Here is a 24,837-nt window from a genome sequence, read left to right as displayed (position 1 = left end):
GCATTTTGCTTCTGACTGATATGGGGATAGGGAACCAGGATGACAATATCGGCGTAGTCAGCCAAACGAATAGTTAAGATCGGACAGTGTCAGCGATTGCCCGGAACACTGGTATCGCAAGACGGCACACAGGGTAAGATTTTAAACTTTGGTCCCTCTCAATATTCCTGTGTGTCAGAAATGGTCCCCTCACTCGATCGCTCTATATTCTACGGACTCCTCAAACAATAATTAGTTAAGTCGGGAGACACGGTTTTGTAAGCGCGCTAATGAACAGAAGTTCGAGTCCGCTGTGCAATATTATTGGGGGGTTAAATTGAGGTTCGAGTCCTCCACGCTGTATTGGTTCAAGTTCCGGGTTAACTTGAGGTTCGAGTCCTCTAAGCAGTATTGGGGTTCGAGTCCCCTGGGTTAAATTGAGGTTCATGTCCTTTGCGCGCTGAGAAACAGGGGTTAGAGTCCCTAACATACTGAGAAACAGGGATTAGAGTCCCCAAAGTACTGACAAATAGGGGTTCGAGTCCTCTGTGTTTAAGTGGAATTCGAGTTCTCTGTGTTTAATTGACATTGACTTCTATTTGTTTAAGTGGGATTTAAGTTCTTTGTGTTTAAGTGGGATTCCAAGTTCTCTGTGTTTAAGTGGAATTCGAGTTCTCTGTGTTTAAGTGGGATTCAAGTTCTCTGTGTTTAATTGAGATTCGAGTCCTCTGCGTTTGATTGAGGAGTAAAGTGAGAAAAGGGTTAAAGTCCCCTAGTGGTGAAATTTGAGGCTCCGCGGGTCTTTGTACTGGAGGGAAGAGTGGCTTGGACTGCAACGCTATGTGGTCCACTGAGAGGGCTTTCTCTTTTTATAAGTGTAACTTCAGTGAGAGGATGCAAATAAAATGAGAAACGCTGAAATTAAGATTGTATTAATACATGGGTTGAACAAGGAAAGTTTCAATGTAAATTGTGCCATGCTGAGAGATTTTGCTGTTTAAAAATTTTGGTTGTTAAAATACTGGTTCAGAAAATCCTTTAATTAACTGTTTTGCCTTGTTTGAATCAGAATCTCAATTCAATGTGTTTTTCTGCCTGTTGTCCAATGTAGTGTTTGTTACAGTTCTTGCAAGGTATTTTGTAAGTGACATTAGCTTTGTTTGTTGTCTGTATAGTGTCTTTCAAGATAATTAGCTGCTGTTTTAGTGGGTCAGTGTGTTTATGGGTTACCATGATGCCAAGAAATCTGAGTAGTCTGGGAGTCACTTCTGGGAGTCTTTGATGTAGGAGAGAGTGGCTGGGGCTTCTGGACATGTTTTGTCTGCTTGTTTTGGTTTGTTGCTGAGAAATTGGCAGACTGTGTTCATTGGATAACTGTTCTTTTTGAATACATTGAATAGGTGATTTTCCTCTGCTCTTCGTAGTACCTCTGTGCTGCAGTGTGTGGTGGCTCATTGAAATAATGTTCTAATGCAGTTCCGTTTGTGGGTGCTGGGATGATTGCTTCTATAGCTCAGTATTTGTTTCAGTAGTTAAATCTTCATTGGCCCTCTTCATATTGCAAATTCAAAGAACGTTGATCTCTACCAAAGTTGCCACTGTAATTCTGACTGTTTTATTTGGGAAGTTTCATTTAGAGAACATAGTTTAAAATATTCTGCATTTGTTTCCCACGAATATTTGAGATTTAAATCAGAACTGAAACTGCCTCTTCAATTGCTAAAGCACGGGAAACATTTTGTTGTTTTCTTGCTGTTCCAGACCTTTGAAATACATTTCCTGACAGCTTTCACATTAGCCAAGTATCAATTTGTTGAAGGAAAATAATTTCCCTCTTACTAATGCACCTATCACTATGGGCAATTTAACATGGCCAATTCACCTCTCTTGCACAGCTTTGGACTGTGGGAGAAAACCCGAGCACCTCGAGGAAACCCTCGCCAACACGGGGAGAATGTGCAAACTCCACACAGACAGTCGCCTGGCACCCTGGCACTGTGAGGCAGCAGTGCTAACCACTGAGCATGAATTTTTTCCACATGGGAGGATTCTTCAAACTCTATTTACTGTAACAGACTAGTAATTTTTGTTGTTATAATCATTGTATGCTGTGTGTCGAAAACTTGCTTAAATACTGGCTGTCAGAGTCTTATGAAAGCTGGTAGTGCAATCTAGGTGGTTATCATAAAATGATAAAAGGAGGGAATGAGAAAATGTATACGGTATGAGCAGGTAGGAAAAGAGTTAACTTTTGAGTTCTTGTGAAACAAAAGGTTCAGCTCGCACTTGCAGTAAGCAATGACGTCCTAGAGGCAAGTGTAGTGGGTTAACAAGGTGGAAAAGCATTATGTAAAGTAATTTAACAAGCTTTAGATGTATTCAGTATGTGAAGTCAGTTAACAAGGTGAAAGGTATTCATTCTGTGAAGCCAGTTAACAAAGTTAAGAACATTCATTGTGTCACAGCAGATGGCTTAATCTTTACTATTGACACTTGCTGATTGTAACGGTCGCCCAATAAATATATATGTTGCCTTATCTGGATGCTCCTCCCTGCAAGTGACTATATAATTCGTTAAGAATGTGCTGCTCGAGAGAAGACCCTCTGCACATGGACGATCACTCTGTGTCCCTCCAGGGCCGGAATAAAGATGAAGGAGGTAAAACTATACTGTGTCTCTGAGCGTTTTGCTTCGAATGATACAGGGATAGGGAAATGGGATGACAAAGGCACACAAGATGCAATTTTGAGCAAGTGTCACTCAACCTGAAACATTAACTCTGATTTCTCTCCAAAGATGCTGCCAGACCTGCAGAACCTTTCCAATGATTTCTGTTTCTTTTCCCTCATTTGCAAAATATCTGTTTGTGTGTGTGAGAGAGAGAGAGAGAGAGATAATACTAACCTCCATCTTTGGTAAACTCAAGGAAATCTGTCCTATTGCTTCTTTTGTGAACACAACACATAAGCAGTTAACTGAATTCAGTGATTTCACTGAATTATCAAGTATGTCCTATTCAAGGAAGACAAATCTCCTGCAATCTAATGGGGGAAAAGGGAAGGAGTGAACCAATCAAGCCCACACCTAGTGGTAGCACCATGCACTTCAGGTATACCCTCTCACATCTTCATTTCACCTTCTCTACTACATCTAGATCCTTTTTATAATACAATGGTAAGAAGTTCATGCAGTGTTTGAAGCATGGTCTAACTTGGATTCAATTAAGGTTTAACATAAGTTTCGTTCCTCTCCCTCTAGAAATAAAGTTGTGTTAGATTTGCTATTTTTAAAAGATGTGTTAATCTATGGCACAAATTTTATTGACTGATTAATATATATGCTCAAATATGAAATCTCCTAGAACAAAAGATGAGAATCCTTCATTGCCTGTTGGAACAAGTGATTTGTGGTAGGAAGGTAAAGCACAAGATTAATAACAATAAGCTGATTCTTCATGATCTGCAAAATTTTTTGATGTTCCAGGGACAATTATACACAGAAGCAAAATGGACAAAATCCCCTTTGCTCTATTCTCAGCAGTGGTAATGCCATGCATAAACACTGAAGAAATATTTTGAACAATGCTTCAACCATGAATCCACAGTGACTGCTGATATTCACCAAGGTAAGTCCCAATACCCTGTCCTGGAAAGTACAGGTGAACACGGTGTGGGCGGCACGGTGGCACAGTGGTTAGCACTGCTGCCTCACAGCGCCTGAGACCCGGGTTCAATTCCCGACTGACTGTGTGGAGTTTGCACGTTCTCCCCGTGTCTGCGTGGGTTTCCTCCGGGTGCTCCGGTTTCCTCCCACACTCCAAAGATGTGCAGGTCAGGTGAATTGGCCATGCTAAATTGTCCGTAGTGTGAGGTAAGGGGTAGATGTAGATGTAGATGTAGGGGTATGGGTGGGTTACGCTTCGGCGGGGCGGTGTGGACTTGTTGGGCCGAAGGGCCTGTTTCCACACTGTAAGTAATCTAATCTAATCTAATCTAATCTAATCTAATCTAACATCATTGATGGGACTGCTGTAACAAGAAATCATATAGATGATAAACAACAAAGTTCCAACCCCAAAGGTATTCTGATGTCTTCAAAGCTGATGGACCTTTGCTTACATCAAGACTCCATGAATTCATCTTACAGATATGATAGAGAAGAAGAAATCCCCTGCCAACTTCAGGAATGCAGCAATTGTAGCAGTCTTCAAGATAGGAGAATTTGCTGTGGAAATGATACATAATTATCTTGTGCATAGTACAGAAAGGTCTGACATGCATTCTTCTGAATCACCTGTTTCCTATGGCTGAGGCAATCCTCCCAGAGTGTGTAGCTTCAGACATTCCAGAGAAACTGTTGGTAAGACCTGTGTTGCAATACAAATCCAAGAGATCTATCAAGAGCATCAAATACTCTTCAGTTCAATGTCCTGAGCAATACATTTAATTTAGTAAATTGCAAGACTGTGGACTGTGCTTTAAAGAACTGGTTATCTGAGAAACATCATCACAATCCTGCAGTTGCTTTATGAAGATATCACTGCAACAGTCTTAAGTGGGAGATTCAGAATAGATAGCTTCAGAATCTGGACTGGAATTAAGCAAATATGTTCCCAAAGATCAAATGCCCTCTGGGCTGAGTATTCAATATCAGCTAGATGCAAAACTCTAATCTCATTTGCTTCCATGCCACGTTTTAGTCTCCTTATTTGAAAACAAGATATATTTGCTTTAGAAGGAGTTCAGAGAAGGTTCAACTCATTCCTGGGACGAAGAGCTTATCTTACGAAGAAAGGTTGTGCAGGCTGGGCCTTTACGCATTGGAGTTTAGAAGAGTGAGGGGTGATCTCATTGAAACCTATAAGAGCCTAAGGGATTGAATAGGATAGATTACAAATGGATGTTTCCTATGTGAGGAAGGCTAAAACTGCAGAACATGGTTCAAGAATAAAAGGTCTCCTCAAATGAGATTTCAAGAGAATAGACAAGATGAGGAGACTATTTATTCTCTCAGAGGGTAATTAGCGTGTAAAATTCTCTTCCCCAGAAGGTAGTGGAGGCTGGTATTTTAAATTTATTCACCAATGAGTTAGATAGATATCTCCTAGATAATGGAGTCAAGACTCTATGGGATAGGTGGTCAGACAGGAAAGTGAAGACAAGACCACAACTAGATTAGCTGTGATTTTACTGGAAGGTGTTCCAGGCTTGAAGAACCAAATGGCCTACTCCTGCTCCCACGTCCTATGTTTCTATAACATACAACAGCAATAGAAAAATTCCATCAGCAATGCCTCTGCCTAATCCTCCAGATTCAATGGATGGATTGTCAAACAAATGCTAGCATTCTTTTTGAGGATGACTTCAGGTAAAAATTCTACAAGATTATCTTTGATGGACTTGACATTGTACTCAGATGCTGAAACCTGTCTCCCCTGCCAGGTCCTGCTCTCTCAACTTTCAAATGGCCAACATTCTAATATAATCTAAGATTAAAATATAATCTAAGATTCTCCTTGAAGCACTAATTGACATTAATGACTTGCTACCAATAATTCAGAATGGCAACAACTTGCCCATCAAGCTGCACACAATTTGAGTTTTGACTATTAATACTAATGTAGAAGGTCAGCAGCTAAGGAAAGAAAAGAATGCACATTCAGACCCCAGACTGCACTTCTCTGTGAGAGGCCCTACCTTATGTGCCCAATGATCAGGGAGTCAACAATGCCCTGTTCAGTCATAATTTCCTGTCACTTAATGTTAACCAATTTTTTTAAAATCCCAGTTCAACTCTATTTATTGTCTTGTTATAAGTGTCCTCTCTTACTTTCGTCTTATCTATGTTCTCTTGTCCTGTTCCATTTAATTAGATTGCTAAGTTTCGAGTTTAAAGTCTTTGCCTTATTTAACCTTTCTGCTGGGACTCAGCTCTGTCAGTCAGGTTCAGGTGAAACTGGTCCCATCATGTCCCAGCTGCGGTGCTAGTACTGCATGAAAATGAACTCTCTTTCCCATACCACTCCTTTTAGCCATATGTTAATTGTCTTGATATTTCTACTCCTATGCCAAATTGCACAATGTGGACAACTGGGTTGAACATAATGAGTCTAAGATAATTTTGATGTGATGGAAATGTAGGATCACATGCCTACAAGAGGACTAAAGAGTGGTCTCATGGAGGAGGAGGCTCTCCGAACTTGTGCTGAACTCTCACTACGTAAGGATAATGTCTGTAGCTAACAGGTTCTTGTTAGAATGAACATGGAAAACAGTAGAGACACCTGAATTACAATCAGGCCCCAATTAATTCCAACAATCAGGTAAAACATCTGATATTTTTTCAGCAGGATTTCCTCCCTGTTCCTACCTATATTGCTCCAACATGGACTGCAACAAGAATACAGGATTTGGGAGGTCACGTTGCAGCTGTACAGGACATTGGTTGGGCCACTGTTGGAATATTGCATGCAATTCTGGTCTCCTTCCTTTCAGAAAGATGCTGTGAAACTTGAAAGGGTTCAGAAAAGATTTACAAGGATGTTGCCAGGGTTGGAGGATTTGAGCTATAGGGAGAGGCTGAACAGGCTGGGGCAGCTTTCCCTGGAGCGTTGGAGGCTGAGGGGTGACCTAATGGAGGTTAAAAATTATGAGGGGCATGAATAGGATAAATAGACAAAGTCTTTTCTCTGGGGTGGGGGAGTCCAGAACTAGAGGGCATAGGTTTAGGGTGAGAGGGGAAAGATATAAAAGAGACCTAAGGGGCAACTTTTCATGCAGGGGGTGGTATGTGTATGGAATGAGTTGCCAGAGGAAGTAGTGGAGGCTAGTACAATTGCAACATTTAAAAGGCATCTGGATGGGTATATGAATAGGAAGGGTTTGGAAGGATATGGGCCAGGTGCTGGCAGGTGGGACTAGATTGGGTTGGGAAATCTGGTCGGCATGGACAAGTTGGACCAAAGGGCCTGTTTCCGTGCTGTGTGTCTCTATGACTCTAACCAAATTCAACCCCTCCCTTTCATCCTCTCAACCAGCAATAGGCTATCACTTACTCCAACGGGTAGGCATGTTCATGTCTCTTTTCATAGAATCCTTCTTACAAAGCTTTGCATGCACTGCAGGTTTCTTGGAACAGAAGCCCTCCTTGTATATCATATCCTTGGAGATGTGGTCACTTTCTATCCTACACACATGCCTGAGACAACAATGTCTTCTTTTCTTAACTTCTGCAAACATATTTGCCTTAGAAAGAACTGCTTCATTGCAGACATTACCATTCCATATGATGCAGAAGATATGCCAGTAAAATTGGAGATGGAAATTATCAGCCTTTTTAAATGACAATTGATTAAAATGTTTCTGAATCAGCAATATTATATCAGTGGCTTTAAGGAGCTGAGCATCCTGTGTTGAGAGGCTCCCTTCTTGACTCCAGAGTTTCTCCATCACAAGGTCCAAGATAAAAATATGATGAACAATCTCCATTTATCTGAATATGATACAACAGCACACCAAAAACTCAACACCATCCAAGATGACAGTAGTTTCACTAAATCAGCACTTCTACCACAAAACTCAACATTGACAAGCAGGACACTTTGCATATAGTAGATACCAACTAATTAAGGGCATTCTACAATATCCTGTTTATTTTCACATCTACAATCACTATAATTCAGAAGGACAACAGCAGTGATATCGTGGATCAGCAAAAGCCATTAGCTGCATATTCTCTAAGTCACATGCTTCCTTGATATCAGAGCTCTGTTAGAACTACAGTGATCCGAAGAGAAGGCCAACCACCATCTTCTCAATGCATGAAATTGTCTAACTTGTCTAAATCTATTGGAAGTAATTTGAGGGACAAAATTAATAAAAATACAAGACACAGGGATTAATCAAGAATAGTCAATATGGTTTTGTTAAGGAGTGACTATGTCTGACCAACTTGATCGAATTTTTCAAAAAGGTAAGCAGGTGTATAGATGAGATCAATGTATTTGACATAGTCTACTTGGACTTCAACAAGGCTTTTCAAAGGGATCCACATGGAAAACTAATACGAAAGGTATTGGGAAGTTTGCCAGATTGGATACAGAACTGGGTGAGCGGCAGGAAGCAGAGGGTGATGGTCACAGGGTGTTTTTGTGATTAAAAGCCCGTGTCTAGTAAGGTTCTACAGGGATCACTGTTAGGGCCCTTGCCATTTTTGTTACATATAAATGATTTAGACTTGAATGTTGGAGGGTTTATCAGGATGTCTGTGGATAATATAAAGGTTGGTGGAGTGATAAATAGTAAGAAGGATAGCCTTAGATTACAAGATGATATAGATGGATTGCTCAGATGGGCTATCAGTGACAAACGGAATTCAATCTGAATATGTGTGAGGTGATGCACCTGGACAGGACAAACAAGACAAGTGAATACACGATGAACAACAGGACCCCGGGAAGCATTGAGGAGCAGAGGGTCCTTGGTGTGCATACCCACCAGTCCTTTAAAGTAGCAAGATAGGTGGATAAAGTAGATAAAAAGGCACGTAAGATACTTTATTAGCCAACGCACAGAGTTTAAGAGCAGGGAGGTAATGCTGGAACTTTATAATTTCAGCCATGGTGTGCAGTTCTGGAATCCACATCTTGTGGAGGGATCTGACTGCGCTGGAGAAGGTGCAGAGAAAATTTATCAGGATGTTGCCTGGCCTCAAAAGTTTTAGTTATGAGGAGAGATTGGAGAGACCGGGGATGTTTTCCTTGGAGCATAGGAGACGAGAGTGGGCATGATTGTGATGTATAAAATTATGAGGGCATAAACAGGGTAGATGGGAATAAACCTTTTCCCTTGGTGGACAGATCAATGACCAAGGGCATAGATTTAAGGTAAGGGGTATAAGATTTACATCACAGATGGAAAGAAACTATTTGTCACCAAGAGGCTGCTGGGACTCTGGAAAACTGCATGTAATAGTGGTTGAAGCAAAACCCTCTTAACATTTAAGAAGTATTTAGATGCACACATGTGATACCAGAGCATACAAGGCTATGGGCCAAGTGAAGGCAAATGGGATTAGAGTAGTTAGGTGGTTGTTTTTTGATCAGCACAACTTCAATAGGTTGAAGGGCCCTTTTCTATGCTGTTGACCTCTATGCATCACTATCTCCAGAACAGATGAAACAAAAACATTAAGTCCCTTTTTGATAAAAACAGAAACATATATTCAATACTGTACTAAACAGAAAAATCCCTTCACAGAATTTCCAGCAGTATGCAGGTGCAGCTCTAGTATAATATGACCATTTAAATGTCATCAGTATTACATGATGCAGCAGAATGTGAACAGCCACTAGGTGGAAGCATGTGTATGTCTAAGAGGCCAAGATTACATGGTCAATGAAAGAGAAAACACAAACATTCAGAACAAGGTGCATGGTTATTCCTAACAGCTGAAATATCAACACATAATGCAAGACTGTTTTCAGAAAGAAACACACTTTAAGTGTGGGGGGGGGGGGTGAGACAGGTGAGAAGTGGGAGCATTTGAACCATGCCCCTAATTCCTTTCAACATCATCTCTTACAATCCACCAGACTCTGCCTGCTACCAATGAGTTGAACAGAATTCTGCTGCAGTTCAGTGGGCAATAAACAGCCACGGTTAGGGTTTCATAAATTCTACTTAATATAATACTCAAGCAAGCAAGCCATTGGGGAGGGCTTGACTGCACTTGTATTAATTGCAAAGTATGAAGCCCATGCAAATTACAATACTTTCCTGCGATTCAACCAAAGTCTTCTGATTTCCAAAGCCTTCTGGCTACAGCTGTAAGTTGTTAAATGGCTGGAGCAACACCTCCAATTCTCTGTCTCTCCCTCATAAATGTATAGTAGAGCCTATGAAAGGACTTGCATAGTTGATGTATAACTCAGACCAGGACTTACCCGGCCATTCCCACAAATGTGGGAGAGCTGCTTGGGAAACCAGTATCCAGTCACTAAGTCATCCTTTATTTACACATGGCAAGTCCTTAACAGTGATCCATCTTTCTAAAAGCCATCTCTCAAAGTGAGCAGAACATCTGACTCTCCTGTTTTTAAGCTGTCAGCCAGGGCTCCCTGATTGGACCTGATTGACAGCTCCAATTAGTGAACTCATATTCTATGAGGTCCACTAGGCTAGCCTCATTACAATCACTATAAAGTATAGATAGGTTAAGAGAGTGGTTAACAGGCGTCATTGTCAAACCACATGTCCCATTAAGTCAGTCTTGCTTTCATAAATTCATTTTTAGCTAATTTCATCACAAAACCAGCCAACTATAATTGCTCAAACAAGTCTTTGATTTGTCTTATATGCTCTTCCCAAATGCTACCATAAAGAGCAACATGATCCAAATACACAAAACGGTTACAAATGCCAGTTATGATTTGATTCATAAGACTCTGGGACTTGATTCATAAGCCTCTGGAATGTAGCTGAGGTGTTATTTAATCAAAAATGGCATCACCTGACATTGGTACAACCCCTTCAGTATATCATCTCGAAGGATAAGGTGAGCAGGTGCATTGGAACACCACTACCAGCAAATTCCACTCCAAGTTGCTACTCATCTTAATAGAGCTATGCCATCATTACTTCACTTTTGCTGGAAATCCTGGAACTTCCCAATATATTGTGGTTAACTACACCACAAGAACCACAGCAGTTGAAGAAGACAGCTCACCACCAACTTCTCCAAAATAAATAGGGATTGGCAATAAATGCTGGCCTAGACAGAAATGCCCACATCCCATGAGAAAACAACTGAAAGCTCCTGATCTGCCAGAGTAGCCTTCCGTCATTTAGTGATATTTACCACAGAGTTGTTGTTATGCTAGCATCAGTCCCATATTAACTTGCAAAACCCTCCCATATGCTAGGACCCAAAGCCCATTATCTGGGAAACCTCAGGGTACAATATTTAGTCAATGTCACCCTTGGCATTTCCCACACACCCACATTCTTCATCAACCTCCTGGTAGCATCCTGATTCCTCTTCCACCTGCACCTTGAGCCACCTATGTGCATTGGCAATATACTTACCGCAGCAGAATTTTATTTCAGCCAGGAAATAATTAATGCAGACGCTAGATGGGCAGAATCCAGAGAAGAAAAAGGCCTCTCGAACACTGCCACTATAATTGGGGTTTATATGTGATTATTCTCTCATGGCTCAAAGGAGCAATACTTCTTCTAATTCATACAAGCATATGACTTTTTGTCCCATGTAACCAGTTCTCCCGCATTTTCCATTAATGTTCCATTAACATTGTAGCACTTCTGAAACCACCAGGTCCTTTCCAAAGTTCATTAATCCAATGTTTACACCAAGGCTCCAAATGACTCTGAATCTATTAACATCCCTTGGAGTTAAATCCATATATTCTACGAGCTCATCAATTTTTAATTTTTTTTTGTGATGGTGGTGAGTGATACCATGGGGCAGGGTGGTGGTGGTAGGAGTTGAGAGGGCATTTCCAATAATGGTCATCAAATTATTCTACGAGTTTCTATTTTGCTTTTGCCTCACATGGGAAATGACAAGATTCAATGGTGGGTGCAGATACTGAAGGTTTTGTTTGGATGTTTGGCAGGATCCTGGAAAAAAAGGGTGGGTCTTAATGATGTACGTATTCTTTTTCCAATTTTTCCATCCATTTTCCATCTTTCCAAAACTTGTCTAGTTTCTAATCTCTGGCCTTGCTGGAATATTGTCATGTTAGTTTAGCACCAGACTGTAGCAGAGACTTTACTTCACTTTACATTCAATCTTCAGCATACCCAGCTTGGGCTCACTGAGGTTCGTCAACGTTCTGCTAGGTACTCACTCCTTTGGTGGATTCAAATCCTCTGGGCGAGGCTCAAAAAACCGGAGTACTTCATCACATTGCGAGATTAGAGGAGGCAGTCGGACCAGAGACTAGAGCGGATTAAAAAAGGAATGTTACACACTAAGGAAAAACCAATACATAATCACACAAAATTTTAATAACATTATAAACATGGATCCGTTCAGAAGAAGTCATATTGGACTCAAAACATTAAATCTGCTTTACTCGCCACAGAAGCTGTCAGATCTGCTGAGTTTCTGCAGCATTTTCTAATTTTATTACAAATATGGATACTATACATGTTTCATTATTAAGCAGAATTCAAATTAAATTTTTTGTGAAAAAGACAAAACAAATATCTTATTTTATTGATTAAAGCTGAAGTCTGTGTTACATTTTATGATTTTAGTACATTTTAAAAATACTCTTACTAATAAATTTACTAATGATAACTTAATAATAAATATTTTTGGCTCTGTGTTTTAGCGAGCCCCATCTCCCTTTTTGTGCCCACCATCATCCCACCCCTTTCCTCAGGTACAGTATTTCCATTTATCTATATATGTAGGTTTTTGCCCTAGGTTCAAACAGAGAATACTCCTTTGGTTCTAACGAAGATTAGTAACACTAGAATATAAACATGTTTCTCTAACTAGATACTGCCCTGATCTGCTGAGCTGTAAAGACTATCATTTTATTTTATTTCTTTTTTCATTGTAGACTCAATTAGGAAAGGGGTGTTTCACAATAAAGGACTGAGGAAAGAATTGCTGAACTTTTAGCAAGCAAGTTACTGAAACTCATTGTAACTTGTGTTTACACTTCAAACAATCGGGGAAGCTTTTGTAGATGGGCTGACCCCCTGGTGTCTGTGCACAAAGTGACATTCAACCCGTTAACAGAGTGTTGATTGATTTGTGGAGTTATGTGGAGTTACTAAAAGTCATCAGCCTGACAACAACTATATGATTGGCTACTAGTGTGTGGGTGTGAACAAAACTGTGGCAGATGGTGTGTGTGTGTGTGTGCACCCGTGCGCGTGGATGCAGGCCTCAAAAAAGTCAGTTTATTTTCTCCTGTCAGTTGCTGTTAGCTGTTGCTTTTAACAAACAAGTCTGGGACTTTATAATTTATAAAACAGTCACTCTATGCCTTCTGTGATGAAGTGAGAAAACCTGAAGGAGAAGATCAGCAATCTGAAGGACTTGGAAAACAAAAGGAACACTCCATCAAATCCTGAGAACTGGTACTAGTGCTACTGAACTGTTCCCTTGCATTTTTCTCCCTCAACCCAAACCACTACATTTCTTGTCTATCCATGTCTGTATGAGTGCATAGAGGAGTTTCAGAATGGAGTTCGAGTCTTAACTATTAGTGATATATCAACAGTTATTGTTGTTTATGTATCATTAAAATCTCTTCATTTGTAATGTTCTTGTTAAGTTTAGAAACCTTATCTGTGCTTTCTGTTAATCTGTCTATCCAATAGGTAACTGGGCATTTTCTATACTTTGATAAAGTTTTAAGTTGTATGATGACTCCAAGAATAATGGGGCTCCATTTGCAGTAGTGAGGTGGGACATTCTATGTTTTTATTTCTTGAGTCATCTTTCCCAATGATTTGTCACAATATCACGGACAGGCATGAGATCAGTTCCCACATTAATGCCTGTGGCAATTTATTCCATATTTGAGTTCTGAAAAAGTTACATAGGACTCAAATCATTAACGCAGTTTCTCTCTCCATAGATGTTACCAGACATGCTGAGTTTCTCCAGCAATTTCTGTTTTGATTTCAAATGTCCAATCTCCAGAGTATTTCACTTTTATTTATGCACATTTACACCAATGGTTCCCAGATGAAATGCTTCACCATCTCATTATTCCATCATTGCTCCATGTTATCAATGGTTTATCCCACATCCAGTTTTGAATGAGCCACAACGTCCTCCACCTAAACACAAAAGGCCGAACTTTATGGTATTTTAACTGCAGCAGACTTTTTATTAACCAGCATCTATGGGGCCAAGAGTGTGCAGGTTGATCAAATATTCCACACAATCAAGAGGCACACATAAACACATTAACCCTGACCAAGTGAAGCTTCAAGACATCAACATCCCTCAGAAAATCTATGTAAAAACATCAACACACCTCCTAAAATCAATGTAAAAACACACAGTAAGTAATAGAAATGTAATACAGGGGTATTCACATAACTGTTACACTTTATTTACAACATAAATACAGAGGAATCTCGATTATCCAAGGTCACGAGCAGACCTTGTTAGCCAAGCATCGGGACCTTGCGATCTTGACCAGACAATCCAAAATTTGGTTAATCGAATGCCGGATAATTGAGCTTCCTCTGTAGTTGGATATCACAGTTGATCATTGAATTTGAGGTATATAACTTTTGCTGGTTTATCAAGAGAACTGACACTACACCTTTAAGACAGATTTGTTCTTTCATGTTTCTTTTGAAAACAAGTGGTGTAAACCTGGAGCAAATGGTCTGCTCTGAGCACAGCAATGTAGCTAACTTTTATTAGAAATCTGAACTACAGAACCAGGATTATAGTTTAACATTCAGTAGTTGCTGGGCAAATGCTGCAGATGCTAGTAATCCAAAATAACGTGCTAGAATACTCAGCAAGTGTGGAGTGTAAAACAGAAAGAGTTGAATATGACTTATGTCCTTTCCCTTTCCACAGATGTTGCCTGACCTGCTGAGTTTCTCCAGAATTTGGTTGTTATTTACTTTTAGTTTGGTTTTCGATATCTGTCGATTAGACCACAAAAGGCTCAAAAGTAAAATAAATAAAAAGTGGTGAAAAACCTTGGGAATTATGGATCAGGAGTGGAGAAGGAATAGGATTAAATCGTAACCCTATCACAGGAGTGGAGTCTGTCCAGCCTGTATTTCTGTTCAGTTTAATTACGATGTGGAGGTGCAGGTGTTGGACTGGAATGGACAAAGCCAAAAATCACATGATACCAGGTTATAGTCCAACAAGTTTATGTGAAACCGCAAGTTTTTGGAGCACCACTCCTTCTTCAGACAATTAGCTGGAGTATAACCTGGTGTCATGTTCAGCTAATCTGTACCTTAACTCTATCCACCCACCTTGGTTCCACAGCCATTAAAAGCCTTTGCTAAACAAAAATCTATCAGCCTTAATATTACACATTCATCCACTCACAAGAGCTCTTTGGCATTAACCTCTATGTAAGAGTTTTCTAGATTTCCACTACCTTTGATGTGAAAAATAACTAACCAACATTATCACCGAATGGCCTAAATTTAAGGTTATGCTGTCTTCCTCAGGAATCTCCCATAAGATGAAATTGTTTTACTCTCTCTGAGCTAACAATTCTGTAATCATCTTAAAAACTTCAATTAGGTCACCCACTAATCATTTATACTCAAGAAGATGCAAGCCTACTCAAGAAGATGCAGCCTCCACTCATAATTTAAGGCCTTTCATCAGATATCATTCCAGTGATTCTGCACTGCACTTTCTTCCTGAGGTGTGAGTCCATAACTGAGCACAGTTCTCCAAACGTTGTCTAAGCAGAGCTTTATAAACTGAAACATACTTCCACACCTCTGTACTCCAGCCATGATGAGATGAAGGCCAACTTGGCATTAGCCTCTTGTACCAACTGCTATAATCCTCATTGATACCTTCGCATCGCTTCTAGACATGATTACACCAATACACACCCAAGTGCTCATTCACATTCCACCCTCCATAAATCTGAAGTCATCCAAAACTCTGCTACCTATGTCTTGACTTGTTCCAAGCTCAGTTCACTGAATATATCTTTGCTCACTGATTTATATCAGTCCTCAATCAAGCAACATCTTGACTTTGAAATGTTCAAATTTGTTTTCAAATTCATCTAATGCTTTACCATTCCGTATCTCTCCTCAAACACCTCAACCTTCCAAGATATCAGCACTCATTTAATTCTAACCCCATCAGTGCTGTTAATTTTAATCGCTCCAATTGGCATGGCCATGTCTGTCATTGTCCAAGCCCTAAGCTCTGCATAAACCTCTTTGCCATTTTAAGGCACTCCTTAAAACCAATCTTTTTTAACAATCTTTTGGTCAATTAATATATCTCATGTGGCTTGGTGTCATATTTAGTTTCATAACAATTCTTGATTATTTTATTACGTTAAAGTTACTTTATAAATTGTTGGTGTTGATTCACTTTCAACAGTTTCAGTATTATTCCTATGTATAACTTAAGTTCTATCATCATTTTTAGTTTCTTGCAATTTAACAATGCTTTGATCTTTCATTTTGAGGTCCAAATTAAATGACTGCAGACTTTTCCACATTGAACTCCATCTGTCAGTTTTGCCCAGTCATCTAATCTTTCAAAGCCCCTTTGTAACTTTTGCTCTCATCTATGAGAACAAAACTTGCATTATTATAACATATTTAACAGAGTCAAAAGTCACCAGCTTCTTCAAGGGAATGTTAACAAATGGAGATTGACATCAAGCCACACTATGAGGCAGACAGTGACAGTGGTAGCAGAGGGAGATAGTTGTGTTGTGGTAATGTCACAGAACACTAACCCACAGGCCATGTCAGCTGGTGGAATTTAAAGTCAGTCTAAACTCAATCAAACTAATTGAAATTGAAAATTCATGACCATGAAGTTACCATTGATTGTTGCAAAAACCCAGCTGGTTCACAAATGTCCTTTAGCACAAGAAATTGGCCATCCTTACCTAGTCTGGCTTACATGTGAGTCCAGACCCATAGCAATGTGCCTGATGCTTAATAACTCTCTGAAGTTGTCCCTAGCAAGCTCTGGAGTTCCAGGACTATTCAGAGTGGGCCACAAATGCTGGCCTGGCGATTGACGCTTCCATCCCATGAAAGGAAAAAGAAAAAAAACATTTGGGTTGAAGATGTAGGTTTGAAGGTGTTTTTTTTTATAGGAGGTAAAACAGATGTAAGTTTATGGAGCATAGTTAACAGTTTAGGATATGGACAGCTGAGGATACTATATTATTGTGCCACTTCACTTGGCATTGTGAGTAAATATAAGAACACAACAAATAAGTGCAGAACTATGCCCTCAAGACTCCTTATGTCTGTTCCACTGTTCAATATGATTGTGTGTGACCAATTTCTGGCATTTATAGACATTGTGAAAAGCTATGGAACGTCACACGCAGCATCTAGTTAATTGGGACAACATACTAACCATGTAAATGGTGTCAATATTTACATTGAGGCCAAAAACAGATATACACCCAACAAGGAGGGCTTATGCCCGAAACGTCAATTCTCCTGCTCCTTGGATGCTGCCTGACCTGCTGCGCTTTTCCAGCAACACATTTTTCAGCTCATGCACCCAACAACACCTGGAATGCAGATGATCTGTTGATCTCAATGGCAGGTGATCATAATCAGTTTTAGATTCTATTCACAAGTACTCAGTCAAATCTAATTCCAAGTTAGAAAGACAGCCTTTAGAATCATAGAACGTTGCAATGCAGAAGCAGGCCATTTGGTCCACTTAGTCCACACCGACCCTCTGAAGTGCATCTCATCCAGAACTCCCTCCACCCCACAATACCCCTATAACCCTGCATTTCCCATAGCTCATCCACCTAATCTGCACTTCCCTAGTTACTACTGGTAATTTAGCATGGCCAATCCACCTAACCCGCCCAGCACTGGATTGTGGGAGGAAACTGCAGTACCCAGAGAAAACCAACGCTGCCATGGGAGAATATGTAAACTCCACACAGTCACCTGAGGTGGAATCAAATCCGGGTACCTGGCGCTGTGAGTCAGGAGTGCTAACCACTGAATCACTGTGCCACCTACTTTGTTTAGTCCACATAAATGAGATAGAGACTAGGTCACATATCAGGCCTTACAGAATATGAAGCGATGAGATGGGCGAAGGGGTCAATTGTGGGAAGAGGACAGACAGGTCATTGAGGGAGTTAGGGATTATGTGGTGGTGGAGGATTATAGTGGAGGAGGGAGAAGCTATGAAAGCAGAAGGCAGAAGCTAATCAAAGACTTCCTTGAAAGACTTTGTAGAGCTTTGTCGCTCCTGCCTCAACGTCACAGCCAGATTTCCAAAGCCCATCTATGTTGCGCTGATTTAAATGTTACTACCATGAATTCCCTCTCCAAGAAGAGAGGGTATGCCACCTGCTGCCATAAAAATGGTAGCAAGTGATTTGGAATCACAAGTCATGTATTTTTCAGTATATTGTCAAGGGCGTCATAGACTAATTTAGAATTTATCACTCAGTGAGTCAATATTCATTGTTATATTATAGTATATCATATTGACAGCTCAGAATGTTGGACATTATATCGTCTGATCTTCAAGAAGCTTCTAGTTTCTGAAGCTGTAAAGGCTGTTCTTTCTAATCATTGAAACTGTAGCATATTATAGATTCTAATGAATGTGGAATCATATTTTAAAAATGCAAATTTTGGTTTGTTTTTCAATTACTGTGCTGAAGACATTCATTCCTTTCTGAGCTAAGTGTGTGCTTAAACAAACTTAACAGCCCATCAAAGTACAGGGATTTCATAGCTGAACCCGATGTCACCCATGCCTGCACCAATAAAGGGAAACAAAAACAGAAGTAGCAGGATGGTACATTGATAATGGCTGTGAAGTTGATGATGTCACTGGACCTGTAATCCAAAGCTGCAGTCTAATGTTCTAGAGCTTTTGTAGTGCGGTGGTAGTATCCCTGCCTCTGGACCAGAAAGCCCAGGTTCAAGTTCCATCTGCTTGAGAAGTGTGTAATAACATGTCTGAACAGGATACTTAGAAAAAATCAACACATGAGTCCACCCAGGGGCACAATGACTCTGAGCTACTCAACTTTGTACTGGTTAAACTTCGCAGTTATTGAGGAAGGGTTACAAGTATCCTACTCATAAAGACTCAAATTCTACTGCGCCATGCAGAAAAGAATCCACAAACTGATAAAATCCCAAAAACAATTATCATAATTTTTGCTTCATTTAATTCTAACTCATATAGACAATGACACAATGTGAATTCTGCTGAACTATTCATACTGAAAGTGACACATCTAAGCACAGAAGAACACTGCCAGGAAATAAAGCATGGGATTCATGTAAGTGTCTGCACAATGCAATGCTTGTTTAGAGACTCAGTAATACTCCTCCCTCATCAATAATCTGCAGACTGTCAAATTACTAACGGTCATTGACATGGTTCTCTGTCCCTCCATTCATTACTGATCAGTACAGCACTGTTAATATACAAAGCCAGTAATCATAAATTTGTTTCATGTTAAATCTGGGTCAGTCTTGTGGACACAAATAATGAAATGCTCTTTCCATTCACTGAAGAACAGTCTACTGCCAAAAATGCAAAGTTCTGCCTCTTCCTGTAACTTCCATACACAGTTCAAAGTCACGTTTGATGTGATCTCTGCTTCATGTCAGCAGCCATTAAAAGGCAGATTGTTCTAAATTGTTTGTACGAAAATCATACACCAAACCCACCAGAAGCATATTAATGTACCTTATGGTTTCTTCTTAAAACACATCAAGACAGCTGGCTACATTAAAATAGTTTATTAAAACCTGTTATATAGCAAATAACCTATACGTTAAAATGCATAATACCTATTTTTCAGATGACAGATAGCCTTCCAAGTGTTTTTCATTCTGACAAGGGAAATGGAATCACTGGCTAGATCAACTTTTATTGCTCATTCCTAACTGCCTTTGAGAAAGTGGTGAGTTGAGGTGCCTCCCTGAACCACTACAATCCATTTTATGTATGGATACCCACAGGGTTATGAGGAAGGGAATTCAGGAATTTGAACAAGTGACAGTGAAGGAATGACAATTAATGGTAGTGTGTGGCTTAGAGGAGTACTTGCAGATGGTGGTGCTCCAATGCATCTGTTGTTTTGCTGGTGTGGAGGTTGTATGTTTGGAAGGTGTTGTTGACAGAGCTTTGGTGAGTTACTGCAGTACATCTAGTAAATGCTATGTACTGCGCATTGGTAGTGGAGGGAGTGAATATGATGCCAATCAAGTGATCAAGACATCAATCAAGCTTTGCTCTGGATGGTGTCAAGATTCTTAAGTATTGCTCAAGCTGCACTCATCCAGGCAAGTGAAGAATACTCCATTACTCTGCTGATTTGTGCCTTACTTAAGAGGGAAATCAGGAGGGCAAAACGGGGACATGAGATAGCTTTGGCAATTAGAATGAAGGAGAATCCAAAGGGTTTTTACAAATATATTAAGGACAAAAGGGTAACTAGGGACAGAATAGGGTCCCTCAAAGATCAGCAAGGCAGCCTTTATGTAGAGCCACAGAAAAGGGGGGGAAGATACTAAATGAATATTTTGCATCAGTATTTACTGTGGAAAAGGATACGGAAGATATAGACTGTAGGGAAATAGATGGTGACATCTTGCAAAATATCTAGATTACAGAGGAGAAAGTGCTAGATGTCTTGAAACAGTTAAAGGTGGATAAATCCCCAGGACCTGATCAGGTTTACCCGAAAACTCTGTGGGAAGCTAGAGAAGTAATTGCTGGGCCTCTTGCTGAGATATTTGTATCATCGTTAGTCACAGGTGAGGTGCTGGAAGACTGGAGGTTGGCAAACGTGGTGCCACTGTTTAAGAAGGGCAGTAAAGACAAGCCAGGGAACTATAGACCAGTGAGCCTCACCTCAGCGGTGGGCAAGTTGTTGGAGGGAATCCTGAGGGACAGGATGTACATGTATTTGGAGAGGCAAGGGACTGATTCGGGATAGTCAACATGGCTTTGTGCGCAGGAAATCCTGTCTCACAAACTTGATTGAGGTATTTGAAGAAGTAACAAAGAAGATTGTTGAGGGCAGAGCAGCAGATGTGATCTATATGGACTTCAGTAAGGCATTCGACAAGGTTCCCCATGGGAGACTGATTAGCAAAGTTAGATCTCACGGAATACAGGGAGAACTAGCCCTTTGGATACAGAACTGGCTCAAAGGAAGAAGACAGAGGGTGATGGTGCAGGGTTGTTTTTCAGACTGGTGGCCTGTGACCAGTGGAGTGCCACAAGGATCCGTGCTGGGACCTCTACTTTTTGTCATTTACATAAATGATTTGGATGCGAGCATAAGAGGTATAGTTAGTAAGTTTGCAGATGACACCAAAATTGGAGGTGTAGTGGACAGTGAAGAGGGTTACCTCAAATTACAACTGGATCTGGACCAGATGGGCCAATGGGCTGAGAAGTGACAAATGGAGTTTAATTCAGATAAGTGCGAGGTGCTGCATTTTGGGAAAGCAAATCTTAGCAAGACTTATACACTTAATAGTAAGGTCCAAGGGAGTGTTGCTGAACAAAGGGACCTTAAAATGCAGGTTCAAAGCTCCTTGAAAGTAGAGTCGCAAGTAGATAGGATAGTGAAGAAGGCATTTGGTATGCTTTCGTTTATTGGTCAGAGTATTGAGTACAGGTGTTGGGAGGTCATGTTGTGGCTATACAGGACATTGGTTAGGCCACTGTTGGAATATTGCGTGCAATGCTGGTCTCCTTCCTTTCTGAAAGATGCTGTGAAATTTGAAAGGGTTCAGAAAAGATTTACAAGGATGTTGTCAGGGTTGGAGGATCTGAGCTACAGAGAGAGGCTGAACAGGCTAGGGCTGTTTTCCCTGGAGCGTCGGAGGCCGAGGGGTGACCTTATAGTGGTTTACAACATTATGAGGTGCATGGGTAGGATAGATAGACAAAGTCTTTTCCCTGGGGTTGGGGAGTCCAGAACTAGAGGGTATAGGTTTAGGGTGAGAGGGGAAAGATATAAAAGAGACCTATGAGGCAACTTTTTCACGCAGAGGGTGGTACGTGTATGGAATGAGCTGCCAGAGGACATGGTGGAGGCTGGTACAATTGCAACATTTAAGAGGCAATTGGATGGGTATATGAATAGGAAGGGTTTGGAGGGATATGGGCCGGGTGCTGGCAGGTGGGACTAGTTTGGGTTGGGATATCTGGTCAGCATGGACAGGTTGGACTGGAGGGTCTGTTTCCATGCTGTACATCTCTATGACTCTATTGTAGATGATGAACAGGTTTTGAGGAGTCAGGAGTTGAGTATTCAGCACACAATTCCCAGCCTCTGACCTGCTCTTGTAATTACAGTATTTATATACTGTTACTGTTGGGACAGTCTATATCAGATACATAGGTATTCTTACTAGCTGCCTAATTAAGGAAATACAATCAGGTTTTAAACTAAACAAGGTAACTGAAGGATTATGCCTAGGTAAACGTAATAAATCAACGGATAGAATCAAGGCAGGATAGCAAAATATCAATACGGAAACTGAAGGTCAGAAAATGGAAGGATAGGAAAAACAAAAAAAAACTTATAGGACAGTGGGTGTCAATGACTAGGCTATTATTTAATGTCATCCATAATTGTCCTTGAAAAGCTGCCTTCTTGAACTGCTGCAGCCCATGTGCTGTAGGTAGACCAAAAATTCTGTTAGGGAGGGTTTCCAGGATTTTGATCCAGCAACAGTGAAGAATAGAGACATATTTCAAGTCAGGATAATAAGTTACTTGGAGGGGAGCTTGCAAGTGGTGATGTTCCCATCTATACGCTGCCTTTGTCCTTCGAGATGAAATGGTCATGGGTTCGAATAGTGCTAAGGATCCTTGGTGAATTTCTGCAGTGCATCATGGAGACAGTGCATATTGCTGCTACTGACTGTCAGTCGTGGAGGGAGCGGATGTTTGTGGATGTGGTGCCAATCAACTGGGCAGCTTTGTCTTGGATGCCAATCCAAGTGAGTGGGGAGTATTCCAATACACTCCTAACTTGTGTCTTTTAGATGGTGGACAGGATTTGGGGAGTCAGGAGGCGAATTATTCACTGCAGTACTCTAGTCTTTGACCTGCTCTTATAGCCACTGTATGTACATGGCAAGTCGAAATGAGTTAGATTATGTCTTACTGGAGATAGTCATTGCTGGCATTTGTGTAGTGCATATTTGCCAATTTTTCAACCCAAGCCTGAATATTGTCCAGTTATGATGCATTTAAACATGGATTGCTTCAGTAACTGAGGCATTGTGAACTGTGTTGAACATTGTGCAATCACTGACGAACATCCCACTTCTGACCTTAGGATAGAGGGAAGATCATTGATGGAGAATTTTGGGCCGAGGACAGTACCCTAAGGAACCTTGCAGAGATGCCCTGGAGCTGAGATTACAACCATCTTCCTAAGTGCCAGGTATAACTCCAACCAGCAGAGAATTTTCTCCCTGATTCCCATTGATTCCAGTTTTGCTAGGGCTCCTTGATGCCACCTTCGGTCAAATGCAGACTAGATGTGAGGTGAGAGTGACAGCCCTTGACATCTGGAATTCAGCTCTTTTGTCCATGTTTGAACCAAGGATGTAATGAGGTCAAGAGCTGAATGGCCCTAGTAGAACTCAAACTAGGCATCTGCGAGCAGGTTGTTGCTGAGCAGGTGTTGCTTGATAGCACTGTCGATAATACTTTCCATCATGTTACTAATGATCAAGAGTAGACTGATGGGAACAGTAATTAGCTGGATTGGATTTGTCCTACTTTTTGTGCACAGGACATACCTTGATAGATTGATTGATTGATTGATTGTTGTCACATGTACCCATATACAGTGAAAAGTTTTGTTTTGCATGCTATACAGGCAGATTCTACCATATAAAGTGCATCATAGTAGCAGAACAGAGTGCAGAATATAGTGTTACACTTGCAGAGAAGGTGCACAGTGGGAGAGATCAGAATTATTATTTGAGAGGTCAGTTCAGAATTCTGATAACAGCACGGGATAAGGTGTTCTTGAATCTATTCACACGTTTTCAAACTTTTATACCTTCTGCCTGACGGAAGCAGGCGGAAGAGAGTATAACCAGGGTGTGAGGGATTGGTTGCTTTCCCGAGGCAGCGAGAAGTACAGAAGCAATCAATGGATGGAAGGCTGGTCTCCGTAATAGACTGGGCTGTGTTCACGATTCTCCGTAGATTCTTGCAAACTTGGGAAAAAGTTGTCAAGCTACACTGATGCTTTCTATGATGCATCTATAGAAATTGGTAGGCGTCCCTGTAGACATGCTGAATTTCCTTAGCCTCCTAAGAAAATACAGACATTGAGGCCCTTTCTTGATCGTCACATCGACATGCGTGGACTAGGACAGATTGTTGGTGATCAACAGCCCCAGGAACCTGATGCTCCTGACCATCAGCACCATTGAAGCAGGCAGGGGTCTACCATCCATTCTGTATCTTAAGACAATGACTAGCCCCTGGCAATTTTGCTGACATTGGCAGAGAGATTGTTGTCTTTACACCATGCCATTAAGAACTCAATCTTTTTTTCAGTATTCTGTCTTGTCGTTGTTTAGATCCAAACTAAAAACAGTGGTGTTATCAGCAAACTTGTAAATGGAATTGGGGCGGAATCTATCTACACAGTCATGAGTGTATAAGGAGTATAGTAGGGGGCTGAGTACACAGCCTTGTCGGGCATCAGTTCAGGATTATGATGGAGGAGGTGCTGTCACCTATTCTTACTGATTGTGGTGTATGGGTCAGGAAGTCGAGGATCCAGTTACAGAGGTGGGCGGGGGGGGGGGGGGACAAGACCAAGACCTAGTTCTCAGACTTTAGATATGAGTTTGTTTGGAATTATGGCGTTGAAGACAGAACTGTAGTCAATAAGTAGTAGCCTGACGCAGGTATCCTTATAATCCAGATGTTGCAGGGATGAATGCAGTGCCAGGGAGATGGCATCTGTTGTGTATCTGTTGCGTGGTATGCAAATTGCAAAGGATTAAGGCAATTTGACAGGCTGGAACTGATGTGAGCCATGACTAACCTCTCGAAGCATGTCATAATTACAGTGGTCAGAGTCACCGGCAGTAGTCATTGAGGCATACTGCATT

General features: G+C 40.8%; 1 protein-coding gene across 2 annotated transcripts in view; it reads right to left on the bottom strand.

Annotated features, from left to right (window-relative positions):
* sh3pxd2aa (SH3 and PX domains 2Aa) overlaps window positions 1-24,837 on the bottom strand; it is a 309,383-nt gene that overhangs the window by 166,100 nt on the left and 118,446 nt on the right. For both annotated transcript variants that reach the window (XM_072557306.1, XM_072557307.1), the window contains exon 5: window positions 11,850-11,941. In XM_072557306.1, the coding sequence (XP_072413407.1) occupies window positions 11,850-11,941 (92 nt within the window). The remainder of the gene's footprint in view (window positions 1-11,849; window positions 11,942-24,837) is intronic.

The sequence above is a fragment of the Chiloscyllium punctatum genome, chromosome 38 (genome assembly GCF_047496795.1).
Source record: "Chiloscyllium punctatum isolate Juve2018m chromosome 38, sChiPun1.3, whole genome shotgun sequence".
Taxonomy (NCBI): domain Eukaryota; kingdom Metazoa; phylum Chordata; class Chondrichthyes; order Orectolobiformes; family Hemiscylliidae; genus Chiloscyllium; species Chiloscyllium punctatum.
The sequence above is the reverse complement of the archived record's forward strand: the minus strand, read 5'-3'. Positions and strand labels throughout refer to the sequence as shown.